Raw genomic sequence first — 26,070 nt, 5'->3', positions numbered from 1 at the left:
CTGAACCAATCACAATGAAGTTGTGAGATTTTGGATTTTATTATTTATCAGGACAATATAATTGGAGGAAGAAATATTTAAAACAAACAATGATAATTGCGGGCCACGGCCATGCCTCAGCGGCCCCTGGGACTTGATATGAATCTATCACAACCGACTACTGACCAGCGTGCCCTGGTTGCTTTGAAAACAACAGTCGGTTAGCATTTAATTGATAATTAATTGGTAATAGCAGTTTCGAAATTTATCGGGTGAAAAATAGTATAAATTTTCGGCACTCTTATAATCGGCATAGTATTACGTCGGCATAGTTGTACGTAATCATATTTTAACAGCCAAAACAGAAGTATCCAGGCTCCTACGAGTTAACTTTACCCATTTTATTCTGTGTGCAATTACGACGTGAAAATTAGCTGAGAGTGTCTCCTTATTAACGGATCGACTTTTTGGGCCAGATCCTAGTTTGCTGCTTTCTTTTATGTTTTCGCTACAACTATACATAATGCTAATGGTGGACAAGATATTGGCCTAAAGGGCGTTTATGACATCCAAAAATGAAAGCTGTAGCTGGCAGTTTACGTAAAATGACCCAGATTGAGGTGCCATCCGGAAGTGACCTCTGATCATACCGTTCCAGATCAAAGTAATATGTGATCAGACTGATGTGCGCTCTAAACCTCGTGTCTGCTCGAGCTGTGGTCGAAATTGTCGCTGATCAGACCCCGGACGGAAGTGACCATTGATCAGACCAAAATCACCATTGTCCAGACTTTTGTGCGCTCGAACCAACTGATTCCAGGCCGTGTAATTTTGGTCCGGAAACATCATGTGCGGTCGACTTGGGTCTGATCAGAGGTCAATTCCGTCTGGCACCTCAATATGATCCACCAATGAGATCCGTTGATCAATTAGAATAATACTCAGCTACAGTTCTCATTTTCTTGCCGGCTAAACGCACTGTCAGGCAATCCTAGCATCTTTTCTAGGGGTGGCCGCCGTATTGGCGGCCAGGGCGTTTCGCCGACAACCAAAAAATGAAAAATTTAGCCGACAATTTCAGTAAAATTAGCGATAAAATTTATTTTGAAGATGTGATTGGTCAATTTAAAATACTATTTCGTAAGCGCGCAAGTATACCGTCAACTAGCGTAACGAAGGTCTATCCGTGGTCGCAACCTCCGAAAAACGAAAAATAATTCAATTGACAATTAAATTGGATTTCATGATTTGTCATCAACACAACAGATTAGCAGTTTAATTAATCTAATATCCGTTTTTTTTTTCACAAGAAGAAGCAGGCCTCTATTACAATATGCTTTTGTTCTCCCCACTTAGGTCAGGTACGAAGGAAAACTTTTTATTGGAGGCATCAACATAGCTAGAGGTCTTTCTTCTGGATACATGCTGTTGCTTTTCGGTTGATGACCTTTTCAAATTGAACCCATTTTAAGTTCCTCGCGCAAGCACCGCCGTCAATGTGATTTTAGTTTGATGTCCCTCTCTTCGGTGACAAAACATCAGAGCGCTAATGACTGGCGTTAAAATTTGTTTTCCCTATTGATTGGGTAACATTTAAAAAAGATTTTTGAATCCATGCCAGCAGACATTTAGTCTACAAGTACGCTGCCCTCTCAATTTTGGTAATAAATATTTGATAACTTTTATCCGATTACAACTTTTATCCGATTATCGGCTAAATTTCTCATTTTCTTGTCGGCTAAACGCCCTGTTGGCCAGTTCTCTTCCAACTTGCTAGGGTGTTTAATTCGCAATTTCGTTAGGGGAGTATTTTAACTGCCCGTAAAGTGATTAGATAATCTATTGTCCTTGCATTGCATGATAATCTAACTCGGCAAAAAAGTTGCAGTGCCCTAGTCAAGGTTTTTCCAATTTATGTGGAAGAAATGTACTGGCAGCCGCTGAAGAAGAATCCTCAATAATTATGCGCTAAATGAGATGAATTTCGAACACATTTCTTGCATATTTTTAATAACTGGAAGCGATAGCGGCTATTATTGGCGACATCAAGGTTTTTTACATTTCAAAGAATTTGAATTTTATTGGGGCGCTGTGTTTTTTTTTAAGATGTGTTCACACATTTTTCGATGACTTTGATCTTTCAAAACGGGATAAACAGGTAAAGCCTAGCGGGCATTAAGTTGCATTAGAGGCCCAAAGTGGGCTTTAGTAGTTCCTCAAGTGCTTAGAGTGGTTAAGCTGCTGGGATGGCCCTAACTTAAGGTTAAACGGTCATCATTAGGAGTTTTTGGGTTCAAAATGGTGCAGTTTTTCAGTTTTTTGTAATTTTTTTCAGGTTTTTGTCTGGTTAGTCTTAGGTAAAAGTTTTTAAAAGTGGATGAAGGTATTTTTCCAGACGAAATTACTGGTTATGACCATTATATGAGCCAAATTCTTTGGTAATACAAACACAAATAAGCAAAATGATTCTACCGTTCTAATGATCATACCGTTCCTGATCAAAGTAATATGTGATCAGACTGATGTGCGCTCTAAACCTCGTGTCTGCTCGAGCTGTGGTCGAAATTGTCGCTGATCAGACCATCCCGGACGGAAGTGACCATTGATCAGACCAAAATCAGACCATTGTCCAGACTTTTGTGCGCTCGAACCAACTGATTCCAGGCCGTGTAATTTTGGTCCGGAAACATCATGTGCGGTCGACTTGGGTCTGATCAGAGGTCAATTCCGTCTGGCACCTCAATATGATCCACCAATGAGATCCGTTGATCAATTAGAATAATACTCAGCTACAGTTCTCATTTTCTTGCCGGCTAAACGCACTGTCAGCCAATCCTAGCATCTTTTCTAGGGGTGGCCGCCGTATTGGCCGACAGGGCGTTTCGCCGACAACCAAAAAATGAAAAATTTAGCCGACAATTTCAGTAAAATTAGCGATAAAATTTATTTTGAAGATGTGATTGGTCAATTTAAAATACTATTTCGTAAGCGCGCAAGTATACCGTCAACTAGCGTAACGAAGGTCTATCCGTGGTCGCAACCTCCGAAAAACGGAAAATAATTCAATTGACAATTAAATTGGATTTCATGATTTGTCATCAACACAACAGATTAGCAGTTTAATTAATCTAATATCGGCAGTCCGTTTTTTTTTCACAAGAAGAAGCAGGCCTCTATTACAATATGCTTTTGTTCTCCCCACTTAGGTCAGGTGCGAAGGAAAACTTTTTATTGGAGGAATTAACATAGCTAGAGGTCTTTCTTCTGGATACATGCTGTTGCTTTTCGGTTGATGACCTTTTCAAATTGAACCCATTTTAAGTTCATCGCGCAAGCACCGCCGTCAATGTGATTTTAGTTTGATATCCCACTCTTCGGGTGACAAAACATCAGAGCGCTAATGATTGGCGTTAAAATTTGTTTTCCCTATTGATTGGGTAACATTTAAAAAAGATTTTTGAATCCATGCCAGCAGACATTTAGTCTACAAGTACGCTGCCCTCTCAATTTTGGTAATAAATATTTGATAACTTTTATCCGATTCCAATTTTTATCCGATTATCGGCTAAATTTCTCATTTTCGCGTCGGCTAAACGCCCTGTCGGCCAGTTCTCTTCCAACTTGCTAGGGTGTTTAATTCGCAATTTCGTTAGGGGAGTATTTTAACTGCCCGTAAAGTGATTAGATAATCTATTGTCCTTGCATTGCATGATAATCTAACTCGGCAAAAAAGTTGCAGTGCCCTAGTCAAGGTTTTTCCAATGTATATGGAAGAAATGTACTGGCAGCCGCTGAAGAAAAATCCTCAGTAATTATGCGCTAAATGAGCTGAATTTCGAACACATTTCTTGCAGATTTTTAATAACTGGAAGCGATAGCGGCTATTATTGGCGACATCAAGGTTTTTTACATTTCAAAGAATTTGAATTTTATTGGGGCGCTGTGTTTTTTTTAAGATGTGTTCACACATTTTTCGATGACTTTGATCTTTCAAAACGGGATAAACAGGTAAAGCCTAGCGGGCATTAAGTTGCATTAGAGGCCCAAAGTGGGCTTTATCAGTTCCTCAAGTAATTAGAGTGGTTAAGCTGCTGGGATGGCCCTAACTTAAGGTTAAACGGTCATCATTAGGAGTTTTTGGGCTCAAAATGGTGCAGTTTTTTTAGTTTTTTGTAATTTTTTTCAGGTTTTTGTCTGGTTAGTCTTCGGTAAAAGTTTTTAAAAGTGTATGAAGGTATTTTTCCAGACAAAATTACTGGTTATGACCATTATATGAGCCAAAGTTTTTGGTAATACAAACACAAATAAGCAAAATGATTCTAATTTTTGCAACTGTTTTCAAGTTTTTCGAAAATTTTTGTCATTTTTTGGGTTTTTCCATCTTCAGGGACCAGGATCTTCCATCTTCTCCTTTAGGTTCTGATAGTATGGCACTGCATATTTTCTAGTAACAATGAATTGGTTTTCAACATCTTAATGTCTCATATTTTAGCGTTTTTTGATAAAATCTGCTATTTTTTATTAAAGTTTCTTAAAGTTTTTGACAATTTTTGTTAGTTGTCTTGCGGAAATAATACTTTCCGGATTACAGAAACAACAAACATTTTTGAACATTTTTTGAAACAGTTATTTTCAAAGGTATCAAATTTTGCCCTAGGGCCAAAAGCTTCGAGTGTTTTAGCAATGAGTATATTTTTGTTTAGTTTGTTTGATTGTTTTATTTTCTCAATTTTTTGAGATCATTTGGTTTGTTTTTTGGCTGGCATTGTTCAATTGATCTGCTAGTCAGGTAGAGTACTTTCAAGTTTGCGATTCAATTCTTTGAATTGTACTTCAGGACTTGTCCTGCTATTTTTTTTTAATTCAGCGCCATCAATGATTCTTACAACCTGACTTGGAATTAACTTTTTCAATGACTTCAGTGACTTCTACTGCTTTGCAGTTAAACTTTGTGTGCGTGAAGTCATTTTATCTGCTTTTAGGTCAATTGCGTGTCTCACCTCAATAAAAAAAAGGACTTCTGAAGCCGCTTAATGAACTTTGAATTTTATTGGACATTTACTAGTTAAAGATCAACAGTGCGCATCTTAATAGTGCCAAACTTATATGCCCTAATTCTTGAGTTTTAGTCTTGAGTTTTTGATTTCGAATATGAATTTTGAAAAAGCTCTTCATGGTTTTTTCCTTATAGACCGTATGTGTCATAAAATTGACTGTCCGATTCTAATTCAAAAAGTCTAGTTGTCTATTAAAGGACTGGTGGTCGATCTGTCTGTCTTATTTCTTTAGTTGTTTAAATTCATCGAAGGCCAAAAGCTTCTATCGCGGCTATTTTCCGGCAATCTGCCGGCTATGTTCTTTACTTGTGAACATTTATAGCTGATAATTAATTAAAAATTAATTAAAAATTTCGATACCTCTTCATTCATTGCCGAGTTGTACACAGATTACGCAGAATTCAGAATGTTTTTTTTTTACTAAGAAAGCATACTTGACTCTGTAATTAATTTTCAGCGCTTTTACCCAAAAATTTGTTTCATCAGACTTCTTTGCCTTTTTTCCGCATAGCTTGTAAATTCTTGTACAATTGCAATTTTTCGCCCCTTTTGTTAATAAATTTCAACGCTTTTAAGCACATATGGTACAATTTCCAACTTTTCTCGTGAAATATAGTAATGCTTGGAAATGAATTTATGCAGCAAAATTCTGGAACCACCGAGTTTTGATAGTTACTCTAATTGTGGAATATAACAGGATTGCGCTGAGACGATGCTAGAGTTTTCACGGAAAATGTGCAGTATTTATGAAAAATGTTTCGAAAGAAAAGTTATTATTTTTTTTTACCGAACTGTAGAATTCTTGCGAGACATGCGCTGAAAAATGTGCTTCGACCCAGATAGTTGTCAGTATTTGTTGTTCCAAATGTTATTTATCACTCCATTAAATAAAAACTGCTCTTCATTCCCACATATTTCAAAAATAGATTGTTCCAGTCGAATCCTCACATAGGGCAATTTAACGATTTGCTGTATCATCGCAGTTCAATATATGGATCCCTTTATTGCATTTACGGTTCAATTTGAGAAAGATTTCAGTTTTTTGGCTTCTTTTGGGTTTTTAGCTCAACTTCGTCCATTCTTATTGAAAACTATACCACATTGTTATCAACATGGAAGAAAACAACTAAATGGATGCTCAACAGTTTTAAAGGTAACGAAATTCTTCATTATATCAATTAAAATGGTTTTTAAAAATTTTGACAATCTGCCACTTGTCCGACAATAAAAATAACAATAAATATCCAATCGCGAGTTGTTAAGACGAGTTGCGGACGTTGAGCAATCTTTTGACCTAAAAATTGCAAAAATTATAGCACGGAAATAAACCTCAAAGAAACCGAGATAATGGTTGCTTCGAAGGAATCGACCTGCAATGAACAATTATGTAAATGATGGAACATTGCTAAAGCTTGTCAGCAGTTTTTGATAATTAGGATGCTTTTTCTCATCTATCGAGAAAAAGAAATGCACGTTCGAAAAGTTCCAACCGAAGATTCTTTACGAAATTGAATTACAACCCGATGAACAAAAACTTTTTGCTCAGAAATCTGGAGGATCAATGCTTATGTCGAAAAGCCAATAAACGCCTTCGAAATATGTTTTCCTCGCGTGCACTGCATCAGTAAAGTAAGGAAGCGAAATACGGAAGTCCATTCTCAAGTAGGAATTATATGTGACCTATTATCGAGCTTAAGGACAAGACAATTGAAGTTTCCAAGACACGTAATTCGTTATAGAAAACTTGAGAATATCTTTCGATCTTTGATGATGTCAAGGAGTGACGTTTCTATAACAGTTTCGTGCTTCGCTCATGGACATTCTTTTAATAGCAAAAACCGGAATGCATTGAGGGAACTCTCCAAAGCGGCAATCAACAGACAAGATACCTGAAGACGAAGAGGATCAGCACCTGTCGGTGAAAGCGCCTCTTTTTAGCTTGAAATTTGATTCCAAGACTCCTTGAAATTTTCAGAACGTACTCTACCAATGAGCATTAAACAATCTTTTTTGATAGTAAATATGATTAAACACTCACGTGCAGATTTTAAAATGCCGAAAGTCTGCAGTGCCAGAAGTTAAAATGCCAGAAGTTGCTACTTAGCCAGAAGTTGACTTCAGTTGACCTTCGTCCTTTTAAAACGTGCGCGTTTCGTGTTTTGAGCATGGTTACGTGACTCTGCAGAAGTCACTTCGAAATTCTGACTTAATATCTCGAACCACTTCGCGGTTCTCGATAAACGCCAGAAGTTCCCATTGACTTCAAGCAGAGTCACGTAACCATTACTACAACTGTAACCACGTGTCGATTTCAGTGTGAAAATGTATCAATCTCTGCATTATACGCTGAATCAATAATGCTCAAGGACACTAATGTAAAGGGACCAGATAAATTATTTAATAGTTTGATTGAGCGTCGAGGAATCAAAAATCTCCAGTCGAATCAAACTTCCTGTTCAAACCGAACCGTATATCAACAGATCAGACGTAAACTAAGCTGTACCGACAATTTTTGAACTCTGTCATACAGATTCGCAATCTGTAATCTGGGTTGATTCGCGGTGCCGAATTATTCAATTTACTATTCCAAATTAATTGGTTAATTCGCGGGGCGAGTTCACTATTAATTTTGTAGCTGAACGATTCAATATTCTGAATACAGAATATGCGTAGATTTGGCGGAGCGGAATTTAGTTCTATTATTAAGTTGGTATTTCGCTTAGCGAAATAGGACTCAAAATTGTTTGATACACTTTAATGATTTGGCGGAGCTAAATCTAGTTTAAGAGAGAGACAACTAATTTGAATTAAAAAAATGAGCAGAATGAAATATAATTAAAATAACTAAAATTGATCAACAATTTGATCACGACAATTGCATTCCAATTGCGGCAACTCAAGATCACGAGACGACATGAACAATATGAACAGACAAAGTTATCAGGCACAGGATATAAACAAGTTGTTAAAACGTGAAAACTCAAGATTTGATCGTCAAACAAGAACTCAAATTATGATCAAATTAAATGGCGAAGGAAAATGAACTAGATTAAATTTAACTAACGTAACTTGATTTGCTATACCAAATCATTAGCCCCAGAATGAAATGTACTACAGTACCACATTTCCCCCTTGACAAAATAAATGACGAAGTTATTTATCATAAAATTAATAATATATGTACTAGTTACTATAATTACTACTATAATGTTTTCATTTCAGAAAGTTTTAGTCAAAGCAGTTTAACGTTCGGCAAGTTTTAATCACTGTCACTCTCATAAAATCTTTCCGTCTCGCCGACCGTCATTGATGCCTCTGGTCCCTTGTAGTTAGGCGAAATATAGTACTGTGTGGGGTAAGACTGTGTTGGGGAGCATGGACCGACTGTAAAATCTGATTCGTTGTGCTGACTTTGAGCTGCGCGGCCGTCTTTATAGCTGAAATGATGGACCTGTTTTGGATCTGTGTTTGCTTAATAATTTGTCTCCTTTTGTTTCGCGAGGGTGCACTGGAACTTGAAGCTGTGGATGGACAATTTTGCACAGACGCAATTGATTCGTCTGACGCAGTTACTGAAGGCGTTGAACGTTGTTTTTTTTGACGGTTTCAGTGCCGCTGAAGCCTTGGTAGCAGCTTTCCGTTTTGGTCTACTAGGGGGCTCCGCGATTTCAATGGATGACGACGGCATCCCCATTGGCACCGCGAAATCACTTGATACTTCTGCTGGTGGCTTTGGTGGCGCTGTTATAACTGTTTGTTTTGGTTTTGTGGGCATTCGTACTCGAAGAGCTTGAGTTAATTTGAATGTATCGAGGAGACCGCACTGGTATCGTCTGCTATTTTCCGGTTTTTCATTTGTTTGCCTCCTTCTAATTTCTTTCTGGGCTCTTTTGCATGATGACTAATAAGATCTTCAGTAATATTTCCCGTTAGTGTTTTTGGTCGTCGATTCACATACACTTGTAATTCCGTTTGGCGTTCGGCCTTTGTGCCAAATTTAGCCAAATCTGAATTACGAATGGTCACATCTCTTTTTCCAGGCTCCTTTATCACTGATGTAAATTTATCTGTCTTCAACACCGAAGAACCGGGTGCTAACACATCATATAGCCCGCCCAGGCTTTTCTTGGACCGTTTCGTTCTTGGTCTCTTTTTGGCGAGTTTAAATTCTAGGGAGGCTTCAGTTCGTTGCACCGAAAGTCCGACTTCTGGATGAGGTATCTCTCTGGATTCTTTGTTTGGGTCCTCAATTTTCCGTTTTCCTGCGTCTTTGCTCAATCTATCTCTGTTTAATTCGAGTTCTGTTTCGGAAATTAGTTCCTCCCATCTGACTGTCTCCAAATCTAAATATTGATTTAAAATATTTTTATATGTCAGACTACTTGGGTCAGGTTTCGTCGATATGTTACTTCATGGAGTATTAGCCTTTCTACCGAAATGTGCTTCAAATGGTGATATATTAATAGTCTTTTGACGGCATATTCGTAGCTGGTAAATAATTGTATTTATTGATGCTTTCACATTAAATTGATTTCGCGCCGCCGTTTAGTAAAAGCTAGGCGATTCTTGATTGTTTGTATTAGCCTCTCAACTAAACCAATTGCTCTGTGATCGTGTATTGGCGCTTCAGTTAACTGTATGTTATTTTGATTACAAAATGCTTTAATTTGTTGTCCCGTTTTGCATCGAGCTTGATCTAGTCTCATTGAACGGAGTATTCCGTGTAGTAAAACATACTCTTGAAGGAATTTCAAAATATTATCTGCATTAGCTCTATCAAATACTTCTGCTGTTAGAAATTTTGAAAATCGATCTATACATGCCAGAAAGTAAATCTCTTGATTTTTTTCATTATAAATTGGTCCTCCAAAATCAGTTTGAATTTCTTCATTGGGAACTTTGCATAACTTTAATGGTGACCATTTATTAGCAGGAATACTAGACTTTAAATTTTTAACAATTTTTACACAGGGATTGCACTTTGCCGTCTTTGTGACTATGTCCCTGTGCATGTACGGCCACCATGCGTGGTTTGCCATATCTGTCATCCCCCATATTCCAGGGTGAGTAGCATGTATGGCTTCGACGTAGGCATCTACATTCTTGACATGAAGGTCTTTCCAGAATGAGTGTTTGTACGGCGATATCTGTTTGCAGCGATCTTCATTTTCAGTTAAGATGCAGTCTCCTATCTCCTTTAATATCGCATCTTTGGTGGTGAGACTGGCCATTAGGGTGCTAGAAAAGATCTTCGAAAGGGCGAAGTTAAATGTATCCAAGTAGAGGTCGTCTACTGAGGGTGACGTTACAGTTGTGTCTGTATTAGGAGTGACTGGCGTTGCTGGTACCGCTGGGGCTGTCGATTGTCCTGCCTCGTCCGCAAATCTCACTTTGGAGGGCGTCGATTGCTTGATTTGCAGCAAAGTTTCTTCATCTGAGTTTGAGTGTGACATCATGTAGCCTGTTTTAATTTTATTGGCAGTTCGTTGAAAATTGTTCAATTGGGATAGCGACTGATCGGTAGGGCGAGTTAAGGCAAACGTGAATGAGGAATGTTAGCTGTCTCGATTTGGATATTAGAATTTGAGTTATTTGGTGTTAATTTGTTAATTGAGTTATCACTTTCCGTAATTGAAGAATGTTCTGGATTTCGCGGTGCAAATTCACTGCATAATTTGTTAGTGGAATTTGGAGTATTTGAGGCTTGTTTTGTGAGCGGATTTCGTGCTGCGAAATCGACGTAATTTTCCGGAATTTAATAAGAAGCGTTTCGCACTGAGTTTAATCAAATCCAATTTTACTACTATAAATTGCTCGTCGTATGCAGATATATTAACAGCTTTTTGTTGAGGGTCGCGAGAGATATAATCTACTAATCCCATTTTTGAGCCAGGGAGATGGTCAATTATAAAATTAAATGGCAGTAGTCGATCTACCCAACGTGTCAATCGACTATTATAGGATTTATTAGCTCTATTTTCTCTCATGATTGAAAGAAGAGCCCTATGGTCAGTTATTACGGTAAATGGGTTGCCGTATAAATAATATTTAAAATGTTCAACGGACCAGACAACACCCAACAGTTCGAGTTCATTAATGCTATATCTGTCCTCCACAGAATTCAAAAATCGCGATGCGAATGCCACAGTATGCCAACCATTTGGGGTTCGTTGTTCTAATGCACACCCCAAACCTTTACGTGAAGCGTCGCATTTTATACGTGTTTCTAAGTCCGGGTTGAAATGCTTATTTTCGGTTGTTTCTGAAATCTTCTCTTTAATTAATGTGAACTGTTTTTCATGTTCATCCGTCCCAATAAATTTTGTATTTTCCTTAAGCATAGGTCGAAGTGGGTAACATAATTGTGACAAGTTTGGAATGAATTTTTCTAAGTGATGAACTGAGCCCATAAAGGATCTGAGTTTTTTGAGATTGGAAGGTGCTGATAATTTTCCGATTGCATCTGTTTTATTTGACAATGGTGTTATACCTGTTTGTGTAATATTATGTCCGAAGCATTCGATTTTATCTTTTACGAAATGACATTTTGCAAGATTTATTTGGAGATTTTCTTGATCTAGCTTTATCAGACATTTTCGTACTAAATCGAGATGTTTTCTATGCCTCCTCTGCTCACTATTAATATATCGTCCAAAAAACAGAAAGTGTTATCCAGACCTGCAAGAGTACAATCGATCGCTTTTTGAAATTCAGCCGGCATATCCGTAAGGCCGTAAAATACAGTTTTAAAACGATATGTGCCGCTCATATCTCAGCTTACGAGGTTGAAGTTGCAATGGCGGGCCGTATCATTGTAAATTGAGTTGGCTATATGCGTACTGCAAATCAAGAGTCGTAAAATAAGCCGTCTCTTGCGGCGCGGTTGACAGTGTTTGTGAACTCGTTTGAATTAGCGAGTCTATATTTGGCATTTCATACTTGTTTTTGTGAATAGCTTTATTCAGGATTTTGGAATCTAATGCTATTTTGATTGATAGACCCTTTTTGACCGTATTGGCTATTGGAGAAACAAAAAATTGATCAGAGCAATTAGTTAGTTTTTCATTATGTCCTTCGTTTAGCAATTTTTCAGGTTCGATTTTCACTTTTGGTTGGAGATGAATTGGCACTTTGCTTCCTTTTTAATGTGTAACTCGATAATTTTTGTGGAATTTTGAGTTGACCGTGTGATGTTTTGATTTTCCTATTCGGGAGATTAATTCTGGAAATTCCTTTGCAAACGATTTTTTAATTGCACAAGGTGAATCTATATTATTGACTTCGTATTCGGGCAAGGTTTTTGTGATATTGTTATGCCTAATTTATCGAAGAGATCTCGTCCGAGAATTGGTCGAAAACCATCAGCTACGACCGTGATTTTTGCTTTCTGAATTTTCCAATCATTACGCCGAACTGGCGTTTTTAATGTGCCTAGAGTTTCGACAATATCATTAGAAAAAGACTTTAATTCTAGTGGTTTTTTTCCGACCATTGTGATTGCGCACAGTTATACATTATTTCTCTGGCGAGCGACATATTGATGATCGTACAACAGCTACCGGAATCGAGGAGCAAGTGATAATCTGTGTTGCCGATCTTTATCGTCATATTTTGCAACGCTATTGGCGGTGATCTAACGTTTTCTACTGTCGCAACGTAATTGTCGTCCGAGGAATCATAGTCAGAAATAAATTGTTCATTATAATTAATATAATTTACGTTTTGATTTTCCTGACTTGTATTTTGATCTGTAGTTTCTGCAGTTTCTACATTGTTAATACGATTATTTTGACGTGAATTTCGTGCATTATTAAGTTTTTTCCGACATACCTTGGCGAAATGGTTGAGCAAACCACAATGATTGCATTTCTTACCCATAGCAGGGCAAACCTGGCGGTGTGTTGTTGTCCAATCTTGACCACAACCTCTACATTGACCAAGTGCTGCACGGTTAGCTACTACTCTGCTTGACTGATTTCCACGTGCAGCCGCGCCGCGAAATCGATTGAATGATTGTATTGCAATCACCGTATTGCCAGTTGCGCCTTTATTTGATGATATTCTTTGCTGATTCTGATGGCACATTTCCATATTGACTGGAATACTAAGTGCTCATTCGGGGTCAACTGTGTCGCGGAGAAGTTCGCGTTGAATAATCATCATCCAACATGTTTGTGATGAAAATGTCCCTGATGATCACCTCCTCACGATTTTCAAAATCGCAATTTTCCGCCAATTCTTTCAAAATGCTGTCGAATTGTTCTACCATTTCACCCTTTTTCTGCTTCCGTGAGAAGAATACATACCGATCAAATGTGATATTTCTTGGGCGGATAAAAGCTATCTCCATCATCTCCCAAAGTTTGAGTGTATTCAGGTCATAAATATTGTCATGAGGGAATTTTTGTGTTAGTAAGCGTCTTCCCTCTGTACCGATGCTAAGGTACAAAAGAGACACACATTTTTGATCACAAAGATGCCATGGTCGTTCCCGCATAGTACTCCCGCTTCTGTTATCTTTTGACATTTTAAGTCCCATTGCAACTTCAATTGGCTGTTTCCTATCTGACGGTCTCTCTCCGTTTCATGTGTTGCATCTTCAATTGGCATCTCATACTTTGGTTCAGCTGGCAATCGTACCATCGTTGGTTTCGGTTGCAGTAGCGTGTCCAGTGTGATATTCTCGTGCGCGAGAATTGTAAGCTTTACTTTAATCCGCCATTTCTCCCATCTGATTGGTGGGTCCGACGTTGGGCGTTCCCAAAATGGCTCTATCGACAATGGTGTCTTTCGAGATTCACGAGCTGACTGCGCCATGTCATACAGATTCGCAATCTTTAATCTAGGTTGATTCGCGGTGCCGAATTATTCAATTTACTATTCCAAATTATTTGGTGAATTCGGGGGCCGAATTCACTATTAATTTTGTAGCTGAACGATTCAATATTCTGAATACAGAATTTGCTTCGATTTGGCGGAGCGGAATTTAGTTCTATTATTAAACTGGTATTTTGCTTAGCGAAATAGGACTAAAATTTGTTTGGTACACTTTAATGATTTGGCGGAGCAAAATCTAGTTTAAGAGAGAGACAACTAATTTGAATTAAGAAAATGAGCAGAATGAAATAAAATTTAAATAACTAAAATTGATCAACAATTTGATCACTACAATTGCATTCCAATTGCGGCAACTCAAGATCGCGAGACGACATGAACAATATGAACAGACAAAGTTATCAGGCACAGGATATAAACAAATTGTTAAAACGTGAAAACTCAAGATTTGATCTTCAAACAAGAACTCAAATTATGATCAAATTAAATGGCGAAGGAAAATGAACTAGATTAAATTTAACTAACGTAACTTGATTTGCTATACCAAATCATTAGCCCCAGAATGAAATGTACTACTGTACCACAAACTCCAACAGTTCTGCACTAATTGTTTAAACACTGAACATTGTCTTGTTAACCTCGCCGAATCAAACAGTTATTCATTCTCTCGAAATTATAAAAAAAATGAATGTTTATCTAACCACCTTTGGTTTTTTAAAGACAAAAACTTCTTTGAAGGAGTAAAATTGATAAAATATGTTAACAATATTTCAGCTAGCAGGAGTTGTAAAAAACAAGTTTTCATTGATTTCGCGAAATTGACAATTTCAATTGTCTTTTTTTTCCTTCGGTCGAAGCAACATAAATTTTACCGTCTCCCTCTAAAATTGCGAGAAACATTTCAAATTTTTTGTACTGCAAAAGCTAAAAAATAACAAGTTTTTGCCTACAAAAAACAGTGTTTTAGAAGTTTCTGTCCCCCACCAATCGTTAGCTTTTCACAAATTGAGTTCTTCAATAAGTTTGATAATTTTTGTCGCCGTAATAGTTTTTTTTTCAAAAAGAAGCATGGAGACGTCGCTCTCTATCTCCATTTTAAAGCTAGAGCCTGACATTTGTCTTACTGCTGGTATTAATTCTCCGCAATAGTTTTTGAAAAGTAATATTTTGGCTCAATTTCACGCAGCCAAAAAAAAATTTTTAGCAACCCAAGGCCTAATGTGGAAGCCTATAAATATGCCTTATATTTGTAATAGAATTTGTCCACGAAGGGTTATTTTTTTTTGTTAATTTTTCGACATCCATCATAGTTCGAACTTAAACATGCCGTTCAACCTTTTTTGTGATATGCTGTTCTTTTCCGGGTAACCAACATTTTCGGCTCAATAAAAGTGATAAAAATGGTAGAAAAAATAAATCAGAAGGATGTTTTTGTTCACTGACTTCTTTTCCAAGATCGACTTTTATGAAACTCCATTTTCATTAAATTTGAGACGGCAGTTTTATTTTAAAGTTACATTATAAATATTGAATTTAATCACTGAATTTTTTAGTATTGAGCACAGGCCAAGAAATGTGACGTAATAACATCTGACAATTTGGAAGCTCATGGCAGATCAAATTAACACACGCCAGGTGATTACTCTTGCTAATTTCCTCTACGAGAAGTGTGAACATCATTACAGTAATGTTATACTCCCCCTGAGCCAAGATCACGGTGGACGTCACTTTATTGGTGACGTCACTTGCTCTTGTCCAATCTGTGCGGATGGTCTCATCAAGTGGGTCGACCGAGACGTTAGTGAATTCTCCTGCTTTTCTTAGATAGAGAACTTTTTAAACGAGAATTTTGCCAGCCGGGAAAATGTTCTCCTTAGCATCCTCCCGTTTGGATGTAAGAGGGTCGGGAATTATGCTAAAATAAAAAATATTATGACAGAGTTGCAGTGCAAAGACTTTTGAGAAATGAAAAACAATTCTTGGTGAAGATATCGTTGAAATTTGGCAAAAACCGTGGAAAAATTTATTTCGATCGCTAGGTCACCAATTTTTTGGATTAAAGCGGTGAAGTAACAGTGAATTTCCACAAAATTAAGTTGGAAATAAACGTGAGATTATAGGGTATCCCGATGTGAAAGAAAATTATCGTAGGGTGCTTCGAACCCAGTTTATGGATTAATTATACTTCCTCTAATGTCACTCGTGAAATATTCCGAATAAAGTGCTGTCCCATTTACAATTGGAGTGGAATAAGGGTGTAATTTAACTCTAATTCTGCTGTTTGCACTCTTTCACTTCTATCTCTAATTTTTCAAAAGCTAGAATCGTGTCCATTTTTCGCTCCAATTGTTAAAGGCTGAAGCGGATAAATACTAGATCCGAGTTAATAAAGTTTGTAATTCAAAAATTCAAAATCGATGAAGTTAAAATCAGTTTTTCACTTTTTACGGGGACGCCAGTTCAGACTTTATAAAAGTAAGTATGAAAACGACATGTTTCTCAAATTTATTGCTTGGTTTTGTTGACGGTTAGCTAGTAGTGCTGATCGAGTGGTTTCTGCCAGGCATTTTGTATATCACCGGGTAGTCGTTTCTCTGTTATCATCGTATTTCCTATTACGTCTATGGAACCAAAGAAATAAATGTGATCCCGGCATAAACCAAGGAATTTATAATTTATCCCTGCAGGCAAAGAAGAAAAAAATTTATTCATAATTCAAATAGCGATAATGTCAGAGATTATGTTAAATTCTTACATTTTTAATTTTTAGATATTAATTAAATCAGGAAAATCTTATCGTGTTAGTTTTTAGCCAAGCAACAATTTCTGTTCCGACTGTATGCTTATAAAAATACTTGCTAGGATCGATAAGCAGTTCCACCAAAGCAGAAAAGTAGGATTCGAAGAAAAGAATGTCATGTTGTGCTTTTTGTTTCTCTCGTTTTTTTGAACACCTTTGTCGAGACCAGAATGTTATCTTGTAAAATCTCTTCAGAAGTTTCTTGTATAAAAAGGTTTTCTCGTACTATTTTTCAAGAAAAAAAACCTATCTTGTAAGATACAGTATTTCGCAAGATGAAAGATTATCTTGCAAGATCTTGCAAGACGGTTATCTGGCAAGTTCATGCAAGACGGAAGGTTGTCTTGCAATATCTTGCAAGACTGGAGGTTGTCTTGCAAGATTGGTCCCAGTTTGTTCTGATCGAGCTGTGTTGTGATTGCTTTACATAGCTGTGATAGGTATTTGTTCCATCATTTTTTGCAGAAACCGTTCAAGAGCGAGTTACGCAAATTGAATAACACATTGACATCTAAATTTATAAATTAACGAAATTACAAAAATTGCTTCGATTCAACAAACTGCAAATTGATTAGAAAATCCAAGAATTCTACTCCATTTACCGTTATTTGTTCCATTATATTCATGGCACAATCTTATGCCCTAACGCAAACTTTGTGAGTTCGATTAAAATTGTGTTTTGCTGTACTTTTTTGAAAAATAATTTCAACTTCGAAGTTTTTTTTACTTAAAATTAATTTCTATTTTCATGTTATAAATTTTATTTATTTTTGTGTTATTGCTCTTTAATTTCATAGTATTATTTTGTACATTTAGCGTCCAGTTTTTAGTATAAGATAATTTTTCATTCAAAATTTTTTTTTGCCATTGTATACATCATATGCCGATCGTTTTTTGAAACTCGTTCAATTTTTAATCATAGTGTTTATACTTCGAAAGAGTAGTCCGGCAAGAGAAATAGTTTATCTCTCAAGATCTTGATATTTAACTGTCATTTAGAATGATAATCTTGGAAGATTCTGGCAATGTCTTGCAACATCTTGGAAGATCAACTTTTTTATCGATAAAGGCGTATGCCAAATTTACATTTTGTGTTTTTTCCAGTTGTTTCTGAAGTAACTTAGATTTTTCATATATGAAAAAGTCGCAGTCAAAAGCCTACTAGTTTAGTTTAAATATTTTTCATCTTTGACATTAGGAATTCATAAGAGGAACGAATTCAAGATAACAACATTTGGTCCACCCGGGAGTTGCAACCGTCAACGCAGAAAATTTTTCTTAAATTATAGTATGAGGCTCTTGCATGTAATTTTTCTGGATTAGTGATTATTTATATGAAAGCGATGTGTTTCAATCAATAGTTGCAACTCCTATTTTTTTGAAGCTAGGTTGTTGTGTTCCATAAGGCTTGATGTACATAAAATGGCCTGCAGACTTGTGCCAGGTCTGTAGAACCTTTCTTTTTTACAGATGATGCCATTTTTTCGGCAGTCATATATGACTTCGAGTCAAAACAGAAAGATTTAGTTAATGTAGGGACATATGCTGCGACGCCAAAAGTTTGTCTCTTAATCCTAAAATAACTTGTCAAATGAGTTTTAAAATAGGTAACAGTGCCTCCAATGTTCATAAATTTTGTTTGTAGTAGAATGATTTTATTTTCTTAATATACCTGGATAAGATAGTTGCAACCATCTTGGAGTGCGTTTAGGTTTTCAAGAAAGTGAAATGTACGGGGCTCATTGATGATGTAAAAAAGGTTATCAATTCAATTTGGAGTAATGTCAAAATTAAAGAACTATATTCAAAAAATTGTTTTACTGTAGTTTTATTCGTCAAAATTAAATTAAGCCAACATGTTGTGTTCAAATTTGTGTTAAAATTACCGGCCTTGAACCACTAGCTCTGTTGCAGACAAAAAATCTCAACCTCATTTTGTTCCCGAATTACCCAAAGATTGTTACTCATCTTTTTGAGAAATACAATTTCTTGAACTGCTCACCAATTTAATGTTCACTAAACTTCTTAGATTTGTAATAAATAGAATGCACACAAATACTTATCTCTTCGCTTTTTTTTGCATATCGGTCAGACATTTCAACAAGACGAGCTTTGAAATTTTCGTTGAAATTTTCAAATTGTAAACGAAAATGCGAAAGGAGTTCACTGAGATCACAGGTGCCAAGTTATTGAATTATTTTAATCGAAAACTATGCGTTGCCATCAAGTTTTTATGAGCTTTCTGATTTCTGGTTTGCCAGTTTGCTGCTAAAGAGTTGCAACTCAACGACGGCCTTTATTAAGTTTTCTTGTTCGAGGACGTTTGTCCAAAAAATTTTGTTTAATCTCTTCCGGAAAGCCGACATTTGTGATAATAAGAAAGACAAAAAACGAAAATGTTAAATTCTTTCAATCATCTTTCGCGAAACGCATACAAACCTCTAAATAGCAAACAAGGTTAATTTTAGTGTCCCTAGCAAAAAAACCTTGAAAATTGACATTTTTATTTTTTTTAAATTGAGAATTTTATTTTTCGATCCATGTACAGTTCAAAAAGTACTCAAATCTCAATATTTTTATTAGCGGTCTTAATAGGCTTCCCATGCAAAAGTTTCTGTAGAAACCTTTTAATTTGATATGTTGTATATGGATGTTAGAACATTCTGTGCCAAGCACAACTCGAGTAGGCCTTTTCAATCATAAGTATTGTGGTTAAATAATCTTCATTGAGGTTTCAGCGGCTGGTGTTCGAGTTCAAATGTGCTGACGGCAGGTCATCATCCAATGACACAGAAAACGATTACCTCTTTGAGGTCAGTTAAGATTTCATTAATCAGTTATCAGGTTTCAACGCAATGCTAATATGCTCTAGTGCCGACAACATATTAACGTTGTATGCAGAATTGTTTGAAGTCTGTACGATTAGCCTCCAATCAAACCGGAAAATTTTCTGTGAACTATTTGCAATATTTGAATATGGAACCCGTACTTGACGCCAAGTGAGTTTCAGTACTGGGCAAGTCTAATTGCAGTTCTCATTCAGAGCCATTATTTTGCGTTTTTTATACTTGTTAGCCTTGTGAACGCCGTGGCGTAGACTTGCGAGTCTAAATCCAAGTCTACTCAAGATTGTTGTTCCAATATTTTTTTTTCAAAATGGTGGAATATATATATATATATATATATATATATGCAAGGCCGGTTTTTGACTTCAGTCAAATTTTTAGGGCTTGCTTAAGTATTGTGGAGAGAATAAGAGAAAACAATTTTGTAGCCCTTAGAGGCTAATTTTGGTTTTTGCAAGAAAACTAGGAGTTTTGTTGCAGGTTGGAAAAGGATAGGTGTTTAAAAACTTAAATGAAAGCACGAAAAGAAAAAATTTTTTTTCGGTGTGGGCGTTGAACAAAAAAAATGAATTATTAAATTCTACTAACATAATTGCTCGAATGCAGAAGAAAACTACAGAAAAGAAATTTTCCTGAAAAAAAGAAAAGTTACGTGAAAAATGTTTATGCGAAAATTAAGGTCTCAATAACATAGACTATTTGATTCAATGGCAATGATATGGGAACTTTTTAATATTTTTCTCGAGTTAAGAACGAAAGGTCGAAAGTTTACATTTTTTAAAGAAATTATCTCATTTTTATAATTTCTGTGTGCACTTACGCTACGCCTAAACGCCACATCTCATTTTCTTGAAATTGAGTTGGTTGAAATGACTTATAGTTGACCGAAAATGAGGTTTTTGAGACGGGAACAACAGAAAAATGTGTTGAGAAAGAAAAAAATTTTGTATTTCCATTTCTTTATTCTTTTGGTTGATCCTGATGCTTCAGATGACTTTAGAGTTTCAGCAATCTGTTGGCCTCGAGCTGACGACCCATTTTAGTCAACCGAATCTGTTATAATAAGAAGAGATTACCACTTCACATTCACTTTAATTAGAAAGTAAGAAAATCAAATAAAGAAAATTTCGCAAAAATGAAAACAGAGTTTTGTTATGTAAGATTTTTCTCAAATTAATTAATTGCATTGTAAAACCTTTCACATTGAAGGAGATCATTGTTTATCTAATAATATGCCATAAAACAGAATTTTTTCTTTGAGGGACGTTCAAAAATATAACAATAGAAACGGCAAGAATTGTGGATGGAACGAAGGAAAGTTTTTCTTTTTTCAACCTCCTTAATTCTGAATGAAAATGACTTGCATGACTGCGCTGCTATAATAATTTTATTTTAATTAGCGTTACGTTTGAATGGGATTTATTAAGGAGACCTTTTTGTTTTCGTTTCAAATATTGAAACAAAGTTTTTTCTAAATTGCTGCACTATACTGGTCAAAATCTTATTCATCATTTAATTAAGGGTTTTATTCTTCTATGATTTAGACCAAGTGGTCTTATATGGAGAAAGTGTAATAATAGGAACAGAAAAAGTAGTCATTTTAGGAAAAAAAAACACAATATTACAATATTGTCTTTGCAAACCTCGCAACCGTTCTCTCAAATCTTTCCTGGTTGACCTTGAAACTTTGTTTCTGCAGTTGACTCAAAGTTAATTCAACATAAAAGTCCACATATGTGAGTCATTAACATACAAAAAATTAATAATTCAGTACAAAAATTGTAAGAAAACTTTTCTTTCATACTAATTCTTTGATTTGTCACCTAAACCTTGAAAGATTTATTTTGGTTTGATTTAACTCGTGCAAAATTAGAATTCGTCAAAATTTCAGAAATATGATTCAAGAATAACTTTTAACCAAAGTTCTTACCAAAAAAATAATAAACTCTATTTTGTGACGATTTCTTGATATTCGGTGACCTTTTTTCAGAGAAAATAAGACTTCAATTGCATTTTGTCTAATTATATTGTAGATGTTTCATCTGTGAGGAAAATTTTCCTTGAGATAGAAAATAGATGAGAAAAAAGTCAGTCGTTTGTTCAAGAGCATTTGTTTTGTCTGATTGCTCTTGTTCAATTTTCTGAGCATTTGCCTTATGTTGCAAAATAATTGACATTGCATGTAATCACATATCTGTTTAAATCATATCAAAATGAGGGTTGTTAATAAGTTTTGATGTTGAAGAAATTTGTAATCATGGTTGCTTCAAACAATTGCTTTACTTGAGTTTTACAAAACTTGTTGTCAAAGGAGTTTTCTCTCAGGAGAAAGATAAATTAATTTCTTCATAACAGTAAGACGTATGTTGGTACATTCTGTGCTAAGCACAGTCTCGCACGAGCCGTCTTAAATAATCGGTGGCTACTCTTAGTCGCAGAAAATTGTTCTGGTTCATTTGGAGGTTGTGTTACAAGCCCGCCATTCCGTTTCCCTGCAGCTGTTGCCACGGCCAATAATAATTGAAATGATAATAAATTGTTTTCAAAAATATTAGTACACTATAAACATTGCAATTATATACGCGACGACATAAAGAATTTCACGCGAAACCTTAAACAAAATTTTCGGTCCCTCGTAAGCTTTCCCGCGAAGTTTCCTGGTAATATCATTTCTCAAGAAGAATTTGCTTGTGATGATATATGAGTCTAGTTAATTTTAAAATTGACCTTTGTTTCCCACGATACAGCAGTCATTGAAGCCTTTTACCATCCAAAATTGTATATTAATTTTTTGCAGGTTGTAAATTCTAGGCTTTATTTTCTAGGTAAACTGCTTGTATTCAATTTTAGCAGGTAAAATTGCAGGTATCGTTACTTGCGATAGTTCTTCCCTGTGAACCTTGCTGATAAAGTTAGGCAGACTTTTGTTAGAGTGTAATATTGAGGTTAATATTAAGTTAATGAGGTGGCAATTTCAGCTTCTTTTTTGTTACTGATTAGCTTAACCACTTTAATTAGCTTTCATTACTGGCTCGCTTAATGTTAATTGACGGTGTTTTAGGCATACAAAAGGGAGGTTGCTGTGAGACCCAACTCAAATAGTCCAAAAGTGAGTGCTGAAATTTTTGCCACTTTTGTCAAAAGTACATGATGGTTCTTTTAACATTGGTGTTGAACCTGTATTTTTGCAGGCGAATTTTAAAGCCGCAGTTCGTACCTCAGACAAACTAGACGACTTGTGTGACACGATTCCTGTTGAGTTGCAGAGTCAAGTGAAGAGATATAAGTTCAAGAGTATGCCAAATGTAACTGGTAGAGTCAGAAATGTCAGGGAACGCAATGCAATTGATGAGGAAGCAAGGGTGGAATCTTTACAAAGTTCAGCTGAAGTTATAGCTCAAGGAGATGTCACGACGCTTCAAAATTCCAGTTATCAAAATCGCGGAGTTGATCATAGTAATGGAAATATTGAAGTCATTTATGGGCCATCTTCGCAACCCAGTGGTCTCTTGGCTGAAGCATATTTTGGTGTGTCTCAAACTCAAGTTCAAGCTGTCCCCACTATGTACCCAACTGCACCTCATCAAAGTCAAGTAATTGACAACAGCGTCCAACAACAACAACACTACCCGCAGCATCATCAACAACAACAGTACCCACAACAACAGCAACAACAACAGTACCCACAACAACAGCAACAACAACAGTACCCACAACAACAGCAACAACAACAGTACCCGCAACAACAACAACAGTACTCGCAACAACAACAACAGTACCCGCAACAACAACAACAGTACCCGCAACAACAACAACAGTACCCGCAACAACAACAACAGTACCCGCAGCAGCAACATGGATATAGTTCTGCTTCACAGGAAAGTTTCAACGCTATGATGAATCCTCAATATGATGTGAGCAGAAATCTTAATATAGAAACTTTCTCTGGTCAATTGAGTGGTCAGCAGGTTTTCACTGATCCGAGGCATTTGGAACCTATCCAATCTCAACTCAATCCAGAAACCTACGTTGATCCAAGTGTGAACGGACTTAGTGGGTATGTACAGTCTGGAACTACTCCATTTGCCGAAGGTGTACATGGACACCAGAGCTTTCATCATAACCTTCACCAACATCAGCAGCCACAACAACAACCACCATCACCTCCACTACCAAATGCTGCTGTCGACTCGCACTCTGTGGCCCCTAACAGATACGTCAATAATGGCATGAATTTTCCCGGAATTTATCAATCACCTAATGAAAACCCAGCCTCGCAGAATACAATGACGAGCTCCTCTAATCATACAACTCCAACCCAACAAAACTCGCAGCCTTCCAATGAGATGACAGATGAAGAATTGATCAATAATCTGCTTGCTGATATGGAAGTGTTAGTGGATGAAGAGGGAGTACAAGAAGAACCAGGAGCAAATTATTCCCAAGATTACCCTAGCCCGAATCGGCAGGTCGTGATATTCCCCGTGTTGACTCCTGACCAACGAAATTTACTCGACAACTTCAGAACGCAATATGGAAGTTATTTAAAGGAGTATGCCGCAACTGCTGACGAAAATTTCCTTATTCGGAAGTTGGTTTTCAAGGTGTATGCTAAACAGAACAGAGAAGAGCAAACACAAGTAATGCACAAAGGGATTGTTCAGGGGTTCAAGGTCCTCCCATGGAAGGACAAAAAGGGAAGAAGAGTAGTCACAGCAGATGTATTTAAATTTGGACCCGTTTCATGTTAGTGCGAGAAAAATTTCAATTTTAATTTTACAGAAGATAGCTGTTGCAGGTATAACTGTGTTTGGTTATAACTGTAAATTATCTGTTACAAAGAATGAAATTTTCCTAATACGGTTAAGACAAAACTTGATAATGGAAAATCATCTCAACCAGAGAATGGGGGTTTTGGGACCCATTATCAATCCCCAAACAATGCCCATTGCAGTTCTTGTTATTTTTTTAAAAAGTAAATGAAGTTTATCTCATTGACCAATTGCTTTCAAATAGGAGTTTTCTGTTAGTTTTGTGTTGGTCTTTTTAATTTGATTTTTTCTCTGCCCGATTTGAGCGTAGCCGATTAAACTGTTAAACTGAAAAGTTCAAAAGAATATGTTGCTCCGAAATTGGTGGAAAGGCATAAATCATGGCGTGAAATACATCAAGTGCTGTGCGTTTCACAGATTTTCAAATACGCTATTTGAGATTCCTTTCCTTGAAAATGTTCTTTCCTTGATAATATTAAAATTTAAAATAGTTTTTCTGATTTTGCCTTCTTGCAATTCTTTTACATTTTGATGCAATTAATGTGTAAAACTCAAGTCGATGTTATGGATCAAAGAGGGCTTCCGTGTTCACAGTTTTGATTTTCTGTACTTATGTGCTTACAGTGCTTACACTTGTTCATACATGGAAGGCATAATCAATAGATATAGTGCTAGGGACCAGGTTTACGTGCTAGTCATGTATTTACGTGCTCTCACTGTGCTAATACTGAAAAAAAACAAGTTATTTTTTACTTTTCGCGAGTTCTTTCTCCTTCCTAGTACCCATTATAGGCTTTTACTCTTCTGTATTTTAATTGTTTTTTTATTAAACAAAACAGAAAAATTTTATAGGACTTGGGAATCGAAAAGTTAAACAGACCATAAATTTTATACAAAGAAAAAGAAACATCTTTGAAACCATAAATGAATTGTTAAATGTATTTTTTGCCTTTTACTTAATTTCTCTGATTTCATTTGCAGAAGCCGTACCTAAACGAACAACTGTGATACTCCTGATGTACAAGAAGCATACAGAAAACGAATTATCTGGAGAGGAAGGAAAAAAACTTGAAAAAGAATGTTTATCTCTTTGGTGGTATCTCCGGCCTCTCAAAGAAACCAGTTTGCCTGGAAATTAGGGCCTTTTTTAACAGAGACTGTTCGATTCAACGCAAAGCTATGGGACGATTATTGTTTAAGTTAACAAAGAGAAAAATGAAAAGTTTATATTTTTTAAAGATTAACTGAATTTCATTTTAGTTTTCTGACCACGTACGCTCAACCTAAGATCCACATTCTATGTATCGTTTGAAAGATTATTGGATTGAAATGTCCCAGATTTGGCCAAAAATGGGATGTTTGAAATGGGAACAACAGAAAACCAGGTGGCGAGAAAGAACAAAACTTTTTTTTTCCAATTCTCTAATTTGTTCATTGATCCTGATGCTTCAGCTGAATTTAGAATTTTAACAATACGTCAGACCACCAGCAGACCACCCATTTCAGTCATCAAAAGTTGTGAGAAAGCATGAAGAGATCACCTGTACAGTTTTCACTTGGTATAAAGAATAATTTCCAATCCGGAAAGATTTTCGGAAAAGAAAAAAAAACATTTTTCATGTACACTTGCGCAAATTGGTGCTCTACATGGTGAAACTTCCTCAGTGAAGCCCTCCATTATTTTGTTTTTAGTGTCATGACAAATTGGTTGTTTAAAGGACATTCAGAAACATTGCAACGGTAAAGGGAAGTCACGAGAAAAGAGCAAAAAATGTTTTTCT

At 36.2% G+C, this 26,070-nt stretch overlaps 1 protein-coding gene across 9 annotated transcripts in view; it reads left to right on the top strand.

Moving 5' to 3' along the window:
• The window catches only part of LOC142339295 (uncharacterized), a 44,071-nt gene that overhangs the window by 344 nt on the left and 17,657 nt on the right, over nt 1-26,070 (top strand). For 2 of the 9 annotated variants that reach the window (XM_075389222.1, XM_075389217.1), the window contains exons 2-7: nt 336-461; nt 5,709-6,189; nt 15,425-15,668; nt 19,410-19,484; nt 22,579-22,626; nt 22,709-24,263. In XM_075389222.1, coding sequence (XP_075245337.1) covers nt 15,480-15,668; nt 19,410-19,484; nt 22,579-22,626; nt 22,709-24,263 — 1,867 coding nt within the window. In that variant the 5' untranslated portion in view covers nt 336-461; nt 5,709-6,189; nt 15,425-15,479. Of the gene's footprint in view, nt 1-185; nt 200-335; nt 462-5,699; nt 6,190-15,424; nt 15,669-19,409; nt 19,485-22,578; nt 22,627-22,708; nt 24,264-26,070 lie in introns of those variants that run through there. The other 7 variants (XM_075389223.1, XM_075389225.1, XM_075389224.1 and 4 more) reach the window with 7 other exon arrangements.

This window comes from Convolutriloba macropyga, chromosome 5 (genome assembly GCF_964194025.1).
Source record: "Convolutriloba macropyga chromosome 5, txConMacr16.3, whole genome shotgun sequence".
Classification (NCBI taxonomy): domain Eukaryota; kingdom Metazoa; phylum Xenacoelomorpha; order Acoela; family Convolutidae; genus Convolutriloba; species Convolutriloba macropyga.
The sequence above is the reverse complement of the archived record's forward strand: the minus strand, read 5'-3'. Positions and strand labels throughout refer to the sequence as shown.